At 38.8% G+C, this 9,465-nt stretch overlaps 1 protein-coding gene across 4 annotated transcripts in view; it reads right to left on the bottom strand.

The window, feature by feature from the left end:
- Positions 1–587: 587 nt before the first annotated feature.
- The window catches only part of SNAP91 (synaptosome associated protein 91), a 68,840-nt gene continuing 59,962 nt past the window's right edge, over positions 588–9,465 (bottom strand). For all 4 annotated transcript variants that reach the window (XM_018078164.3, XM_018078167.3, XM_018078168.3 and 1 more), the window contains 5 exons: positions 8,695–8,806; positions 5,701–5,784; positions 5,526–5,630; positions 3,285–3,385; positions 588–2,019 (listed from right to left, as the gene is read on the bottom strand). In XM_018078164.3, coding sequence (XP_017933653.2) covers positions 3,293–3,385; positions 5,526–5,630; positions 5,701–5,784; positions 8,695–8,806 — 394 coding nt within the window. In that variant the 3' untranslated portion in view covers positions 588–2,019; positions 3,285–3,292. The remainder of the gene's footprint in view (positions 2,020–3,284; positions 3,386–5,525; positions 5,631–5,700; positions 5,785–8,694; positions 8,807–9,465) is intronic.

Genomic DNA, 9,465 nt, shown 5'->3' with positions numbered 1-9,465 from the left:
GAAGGACATTGAGGTGCTGGAGCACATCCAAAGAAGGGCAATGAAGCTGGTGAAGGGTCCGGAGTACAAGTCTTATGATGAGTGGCTGAAGGAGCTGGGGGTGTTCAGCCTGGAGGCTTAGATCTTATTGCTCTATACGACTACCTGAAATAAGGTTTGAGCCAGGTGGGAGTCAGCCTCTTCTCCCAGGTAACAAGAGACAGGACCAGGGGAAATGGTCTCAAGTTGTAGCAAGGGAGGTTTAGATTGGATATTAGTAAAAATTTCTTCATGGAAGGGGTGGTCAGTCATTGGAACACGCTGCCCAGGGAAGTGGTGGAGTCACCATCCCTGGAGGTATTTAAAAGATGTGCAGATGTGCCACTTAGGAACATGGTTGAGTGGTGGACTTGACAGTGTTAGATTAACAGATGGACTCCGTGATCTCAGACATCTTTTCCAACCAAAATGATTCTATGATTCTATAAAAGTCATTACCATATGCAGCAGCCTCAGCAATCAGTGTCAGGACCTATACACATTTTTCCCCTTTCAAAGTACATTGTTGTGCTCAACATCTCAATGATTATGAAACTGGCAACAAGATATTTACTTTGATCAAGGTGTTTATTGCATCTCAGAGGGCACACATGCACTGGGGTTTTTTGTTTTCTTTTTTTTTTTTCCTGTTTGGGATTTTTTTTTTAACTGAAATACAAAGAAAAGCCATTTTGAAATCAGCTTTTTATAGAACTTTCCCATTACAGTGTTATCCCCACAGCAAATTCAGATACAACCACTTTTAATGGTACCATACATTGATTAAATAGTTCATTTGAAAGACTTTAGGTGAATATCTTTCCAACCCAATATGCTTTTACAGAGAACTGCCAAGCCACTTGTAACACTGATCAACAGTGACCTCATTGAAGAGTCAAGATCTTACACCAAGCCATCAGCAGAAACAGTATGAGAACAAACAAAAATTAAAGAAACACAGTATGTACAGTAAAGGGCATGGATCTCTGGATCAGAATTAAATCTAATCACCAATAGTACAAAAGCTACTCACAGCGCATTCGGGGCAATGGAGAAAACACTAGCCTAAGGCATACACAGGTAAGCACTAAATTAAGAGATGTACATAAGAACTGAACAGAGATGAGTAACATCACTTGTAATGTTTTGACTACAGATATACCAAAAAGTGCTCTCGTATTTGAAATCCCTTAATGCCAGTACAACTATGGTTGCTTTTTCCCAACTACATGGAGAGAAACTGACCCTTTACTTATTTTCAGTGCATTTAGCAAGAACTGATGAGTATGTCAATTTTAAATGCAAAAACTCAAATAATTAAAACAGATTTAAAAATAAAACAGCAATAAATATGGTACTTTTCAGACATGATTTTTCATTCTTGATAAATCATTGAAAAAGTATTTGTTATGGAAGTTTTCCTTTATATTACTTTAAATTATCTTAACATATACAGTGCCACAAAAATAAAACATTTTTTTCACCACAATTGAGATTCCTGTGACTGGGGGAAAAAAAAGTATCCTGCACAATTTCTTAAGTATTTTCTTTACTATCTGGTATTATCACACTATGCTTTATAACAGATAAAGGAGAAATTGAGTCCTAGGGAAATTTTAGGTGTCCTCAAAAAGTTATATACATTGAAACCTTCAAAAACCACAGACATAGCTCCAAATGGCTCACCAAATAACAGCTGCATAATCTGCCCCCATGGGATAGGTTCAGAAAAGCACTAGAAGGCATCAGAAACATACATCCATTGTTTAAATTGTAAAACACAAATAACCCAAGTACACAAATTCCAAGAGAGAGTAGGGATAACAGCTAAGGTAGTACACATTCCTAATGTTCACTTTCACAGCTGTGCTACACGTTTCAGGAGGAAGAGAAAGTCTGAGTAAGCGCTAGGTTTGGTACTGGTGGCTCACTTTGAAACTCTGAGCATCCATTTGTAGACTCCAAACTCACGTTTTTAGCATCCAGTCAGAAAAACTGCAGCTGTGAATATAGAAAAGTATTAGATGAAAACTGGAGTACTGAGTTAGTAAAGCACATGCTAGAAAAGAACACCAAATCTGCTCATCTCTTCACACCTTCAAGGATTTGCTATCAGTTTTTAATGAAGCAGAGTCTTCCCACAGACAGTTATGAATCTCTCTACTATATATATTAGTTATCTCTCTGCTATAAATACTAGTTGGAAGCAGTGAGTCCCAGGAATGAAGGTGCATCCCCACTCCTGGCCATCTCCACCAAGTGCCATGTACACCTTCCTGTGGCTGGAATTTGAAGAAAGGTGAAGTGGGACTGGGTGATGCCTGCTAAGACCAGGCTAATTCCATCCACTGCTGCCAACTCCAGTGCAGAGGAGGTTTAGAATTAAGCTCTAGGAAGAAAGAAAAGTGACTCATGAAGAAGGCTTTAAAGTTATATAATGGTTGTCCTCCACTCACCTGGCGAATTATTCTAGTCTTAATTATAAAATGCCTGCCTTACTTCTGCATTATTATTTTTTAATTGGCATAAGTGTTCAATTCAATTTGACATTTAACATCCTTCTCCAAAACCCCCACAGTAATATTTTGGTATTTTTTCCCTTCCATTCTGCAGTACTGTTTTTTTGCTTCTCCTCCATTTTCTCTTTACATTTACTCCTCTGTTCTTCCCCACCGTTGTTCTATACAGCCCTGCTCAGGACCTCATGCCTTAGCATTCATAAAAGCAATGCCTTGAAAAATTGTATGGCAGGGGAAAACATTAGCTGGCAGCAGTTAAAATATGCAAATAACCTTCCCTTCATGACCAGAACACGGAAGTTAGTTAGTTTTTCCTGTTTTGAAACCTTTACACCTGTTATACAAAATCTGTTTCAACACCTACAAGACTGAAATATGCCTCTTCAACACCATTTCCCCCCTCAGAATTTGTACCCTGTTATAATTCTATATATTTCAGTATTAATTTAGGAAAAAACCCAAACCTGAATCCTTAGATTTAATAGAAGCAAGGTAAAAATGGAAGTTACAAGTTGAAGATAATGTTTCCTGGCAGTCACTTTTGGCAAAAATGTAGTTAAAAGTCAAGCTTTCAGGCCAAAATTAAGAGTGTGGACAGAGATTTTAGTTTTCATTATCAGTGCATGTTTCTATCTATCTCTGCAGCTGCTATTTTATCAGTCATATTCAACCTACTGGCCTAAACAACATCTGTGTGCCAGACATGTACCACAGTGTGACATGCTTAAGCAGGCAGTCACAGAATACCTTATTGTTTACAAGAAATCCTTGATGTTAAGATCCGCTAATGGGTCCTTTGTTGGAGGTTTCTTGGGACTCTGAGTAGCAGGAGTTGGGCTTGGAGAAAGCTAACAGATGCCAGCCAGGAAGGCAGGAAAAAAACAAAGCAGACAAGAACACACAAGCGTTAGATAAACATAGACGGTTCTCACACAAGCACATGACAAGCATGCTAAATTCTCATTTTTCTGCAAGTTCAGCATGGTGCCACTTTACTCAAGCGTTGTTTAGATTCCATCCGTACTACAGGGTTAACAATGTGTGGCAGGTTTAATGGATAAGGCTATAGACACTGTAGATCCTAATTAGCACAGCTTCAAATCACACTCTGCCTGTAAGACAGAATGATGTTAGGATCACCAATCCAGACAGAAGATAAGCAATTGTTAGATGTTTAACATCAAGGTGCAGAGTAAGCAGAGTACATGCTACAGAGCACGACTGAAAATTCCAGCAACTGGCATTTAAGTACAAGTTATTCTACACTGGTAATGTAAATAAGAGTCCAAAGTGTAGTGAAAACATGACTAGATTATACAAGTTTCCTCCTTTGGCAGGTAAAAGGCATCAGTTATTCCATAGAAAATGTCAGTTTTCAAGTTCCATGCAACACTTCTTACTATGGTGATCAAATGATTCTCTTATCCTGTCTTCACTCCTCCCTATCCCTACCTTAACTCGGGGCACAAGAGGTATTTTGTATGTAGCCCTGGCATCTTGATGACCACTCTTCTAGAAAAATTGTCTATGTCCCATAATATTATTCTTGGTAAGTGCAGAGACAGTTTAAGGTGGGAGGAACAGCAAGACCAAGTACGTTCTTACTTGGAGCAGTTTCAAGATCTTACCATTTCCACATGGAAAACCCTGACAAGCCTCATTGGGAATGTAGTTCCCTACTTAAAAAGTGTGGTTTGCTACATGTTGGTTGCTTAATATTTGCAAAACAAGGGAGGTGACTTGGTTTCCAGGGTTACGAGTGAGATTTTTAGAGCTGAAGCATCAACTTCCATCTCCCACCTTACTTGAAAGACAAGATGGACTTCTGACTCACAAAGAAGCAAAATACTACAGCGAAGTCATTCCCTGCCTCTCCTCTGGATGGGTCCTTTTTTTTTTCAGAGTTATTATAAACCAAACTCTACTTTGAAAAAATAGCCTGGAACAGGTATTATAGCTAATGTTGTATCGCCTACTGGCTAGGAGCTAAAAGCTTTGCATCACAGTGGGTACATGATGCTGCACTTCCAAATTTATGAGCATCCAGTTTAAAAAAAAATCTTAGGAAACTATGGAAGGCAGCTGTTAATACTCACTTCAACAGGAGGGATGGCATGGTTCCACTACTCAACCTACTTCACCAATAATTACCCTGTTAGGTTTTTCCAGCATATTAAAGAAGGGTTTAATCCCCCTGGCAACCAGTAACTTGTGACACAATGTTTCCTGCTTATTTTTAATTAGTGTAGAATTAAAAATATGTTTGCTTTAGTTTTAGATGGTCAAACTTTTGTTCCCTCTATGTTGAAATATGTGAATGTCACAAAGTCAGATTTAGTTTAAAAACAAGAAAAACTGAAGGAGTCATGGATCTCCCACTTAAAAAAGAGCACAGTGATCAAGATTATTCATTTGCATTCCTTTACCATAATGTAAGTTAGAAAAAAAACTTCATGGTATTTAAATCTGTGCATTGCTGTGAAAAGTGTGCACTCCAATGTTGCACACACTATGGTTATTCATATTTGAATGCAGTTGTTTTGCACTGAAAGATACCTAGCAAGCTACCAGCCTGAAACAAATAAAGTTGTATTTATTGAGAAACAGCTGTCATGGAAGAACTGGAGATCTTAGCTTGTTCATAAACAGAAGGTTGGTTTTCTGAGGAGTCTCTTGTTGGGCTGGGAGGAAAGAGGCCGAGTACAGCTCTAGTAAATTATGATAGGCTGTGAACAGGATAGGAACGCCCATCAGCTCTACTTTGAGTTTTACCCAAACATCTCCCAGAATGTGAATTTAGCTAGCTGCTGGAGATTTTTCAAACCTGTTTCATTGGTCTCATACAAGGCAACTGGTTCATGTGATCTGCTGCAAGTTGGGCAGCTGATTTCTGTAAGGCATCTCATTTACAGATCTACAGCTAAAGTGAGATAATGCATACACATAAGCTACTTTCTAGAGAAATGGAGAGCAATCAGTAATGCTTACCTGTACACCAGGGCCAGTGGCAGCTCCAAAGGGGGGCCTCATCATAGGCTGCCCGTACATCACTGGCTGTTGAGGCATCATGGGCATGCCTGCACCTGCTGGGGGCTGTAAATTAACATGGAGTCAGCAGGGTTCTGGATGGAGGAAGGAGAGCAGTGTAACAGATGAGACTCACCATCCCAAATGCTGCTCCTGGCTGTGGGACAGGTGGAGTACCTCCTGCAGCAGGAACAGCACTTGCTGGAGGCACACCTCCTGCCTAAAAAATAGATTAAAAAAAAGTAAAAAACCAAGACTCTAACACCAACCATCTGGAAACCACACAGTGTACAGCATTCTCAAAGCTGTTCTGGAAAGTAGGACTGTTATGCAGCACATATGTAACCTCAAAACCACAAGGCTTCAAAGAATGAGAGAGCTGAATGAGTCCTTATGCTGATGCTCAGCTTGCTTCTTCATAAGAAAGCAAGGGTGACAGACTTCATTCTCTTCATGAATAGTCCATTTACTGAATATAACACAAAATAGGACCAAGAAAATACACACTTTCCACTTCCTTCTACACTGTATAAGAAAGCATTCCAATTTCACAACAGCTAACACACTATAGCACTTATTGCAGCACTGTATTTTAGTAAAAGCTTAAGCAGATTGTAAAGCTAAGGCAAATAACTGCTACAATTAGTTTGCAATGAAAAAATCAATTACACACCAAGATTCATTTTAAGTTAAAGAGTAAGTTAAGCCACTTAAGCCACAATCAGAACCATGACATACTTTACTAAGGACAGTTTAGTTTATCTTGCTATGCTTTTCATTCCTATGCTTGACTTGCTATCATTTTCATTCAAATAACACAAGGGATAAAAAAGCCTATCTTTCTCTAGAATTCAGACTCCCTTGTCTGTAACTTCCCATGCACAGAGTCTCCTTATGGCCTTGAAAGCATCCCAGTATTTACTTTTCACAGATATATATACAATGCAAATTATTAATAACTCTGAAGAGAGGCAGAAAGCATTCAAGGAAGGGATTTAAAAATGGCAGTAGGATTTCATTACTGCTATTGTATGGTCCAAGTATATTGGCACAATCTCTCAAGCTGTTACAGATGCACGTGTAGTCATGCCTGTGCTTCCACATCCTCACCTCCTACCTTGAGTCAGTTATATCCCACTACACTTGGAGAGCAGCTAGCACACTTACAGTTCAAAGGACAGTGTGTCTTTGGAGATATGCTGGAATTACTCACTGAACAGTTCACTTCTGTGAATGCTGCATTTAGTGCCCTTGGTTGATCCTTGCTTCTACACTAAAATATGCCAGTTTCTCAGGAAGCTGGAGACAAGTCAAGATAACCTGTCTCAGATTCATTAATCAAACACCCTACATTTTCTGGCTGAGAATTTATGAACCTCTATTTCAGTCTGAAAGTTTTCTGGGGAAAATTTCAATTAACAGCTATACTGTGCTAGCAGAGTCCGCAGACTAAAACAAACATCTGGACACTCAGGTATGAAAAGCAAGAAATAGAAACACACAGGTTCATGACATCAGATGCACTGATCTAACTATTCACAGGAATGCATTGTAGCTCAAAATTCAGTTAGGCAGATGCCAAGAAAATGGTCACACAAAATGAACCTGCTTTTGCCTCAAAGCACTAGGGTCACTCCAGGGAAGAGGCTTTTATGAAATTCTGCTGATTTTAATCCAGAAATTGAAACATCACAAGGAAGGGAATAAGTGACCAAAACTTAAGTAGTTCAACAGTGACACAAAGAAAAGTTTAATTTTGGTCTCCACATTTATTTTTCCTGATGATCTGGCTTTCTCTGGTTTCAAAAAATACCTAAGTGTATGATTTTGAAGAAATATATATAATAAATGTTAAATGAAATGCTATCAAAACTACCCAGCTTCCCAGAAAGACTAGTTACTTATCAGATGGTAAAATCGCTACAAGATCAGGCTGCTCTTAAAGAAGTTTGAAAATTCAGGCGGTACAACTCATTAGATAGTTCACATCCAAGTAGAGCAAGGACTGTTTGAAGACATTATTTTCAAGCTTACAGCACAGAAATGGTTAATTACTACTACCATATCAACACATTGCCTGAGAATTGCCTGCTGGACAGAGAGTCCAAGAGGAGCTGTGTTAGGTAGTTTTAAGCCAGCAGTAATAACTGTAGTGCAGGTGAGGTTTTGTTAGTATCTTCATGTTTAGTACTTAAGTACAAAAAGAGATTAAAAAAATATGAATTTCACTTACATTGTATAGTATTGCCCAGCCTTTCTATTAAGAAAAAAAGTTGACGTTACAACTAACACATTCAGTGAAGTAAAGGAATTCTTGTTCCTTCCGTAAGGTTAAGGAACATGCTTAGAGTCATGTTAACACCTAGCTGTGGCAGTAAGAAACTGAAACCCCTTCAGAGTTCTTTCCTTCCTTTCCTAAGCCAACTTTTTTCAAATGGAGGCTGATATATGCCTTGTGAGACTTTTGACGAGATCAGGTATGACACCTCTTCATATTACTCTTGTAGCTTACTCATGATCAAGTTGCTCTTGTGCCAAAATCTAGACATTTAGCTTCACTCGATCCTCTTCTCTCAAAGTTAGTGCCTTCTGAATCTTTTTACAGGGTCATGGGTAATCTTAACTTTTCCAACAGACTGCTTTACCCTGCTAAATAAGCTACCCAATTCTAACCTAACATCAATCCCCTAATCAGTATGAATACTGTGTAGTATTTTGATCTACTTCATTCAGGAAAACTTTAAAAAAACCTGTTTATTTTCCCTCCATCCAGTACTTCAGCTTTGGATCAGTAGCATTTTCTTTTTGGGAAATCGACCTGGGCCTCATGCTGGCAAGACTTATACAGCTAATCACACACTTAGAAATGTCCAGAGGTCTTGAATGTACATGTAGAGCAACATCTTGATACATGTTAGTGTATTTTTCATTTACGTGTACTCAATGATTTCTTTATGCCAGTTGTAAATCTGTTCTTATAAAATGTGTCTTGAAACATTCATATAATTTATACAGAAGCTGTCTAGCTTCTTTAGCTGAAGTAGACTGGAGCAGTGCCTATGTATGCTTGCAAAATCTCATGAAGTATAGATAGTTCAATACCAGTGTTACCTATGGATCAACTACCTACCAATGGAGCACCTGGGACACCACCAGTTGACCATGTTGCAGGTGCCACTTTTGGCTGCCAGTTGGCTCCTCCTGTTAACTTTTTCTCTCCAGCATTCCACTGAAGGTCTCCCCTAATAGAGAGGGAGACAGGCAGGCTATTATTTGCATACTCCCACAGTGAAAATGAAAACGGATTGCAGCATACATTAACATTAGACGTGCAGCTACATTAGCTTATGGTGTATGCAGTTATTAATAGAAAGATATACTTTTAGTGACACTCAGTTTCAAGGGTTGTTAGCAGTAGACATCAGTACACGCCATACTGAAGTCAGTTACATGGTTATGGCCTTTGTGGTGAGAATTAAAGAGAAGTTTTACTTAGTATTGACTGAAGGTAACATTGCATATACCCTTGCAAAGTAGGAAGAGGGACTGCTACTGCCTATTCTACTGGGGCCAGGCAGTAGAGCTGCCTGCTAGATGTCTTTGAAAGGTGATTTCATTGCTGGAAATCTTGCTCAGACAGCTGAAGGAGGAAAGCATTCAGTTCTGAAAAAAGTTGACAGATACAAGAGAAACAAATCATTCATAGAATAAAAGGGCTGTTGCAAAACCAGGTTTTCTTAGAGACTGCTTTATCCAGAATAAAATACATAATTTGAACAAAGTAGATTGAAGGAAGTTATGTTTTTGGGGATAAACCTCTTGATGTGTTTATACATATCCCTCCTATCATCTCCACAGAGGCACAAAACACTTTGAAGTCTTGCATACAGAGGAAGACTCA

Source organism: Manacus vitellinus, unplaced genomic scaffold (assembly GCF_001715985.3).
Source record: "Manacus vitellinus isolate BGI_N305 unplaced genomic scaffold, ASM171598v3 scaffold_4_pilon, whole genome shotgun sequence".
NCBI lineage: Eukaryota > Metazoa > Chordata > Aves > Passeriformes > Pipridae > Manacus > Manacus vitellinus.
This window is presented reverse-complemented; position numbering and strand designations above follow the sequence as displayed.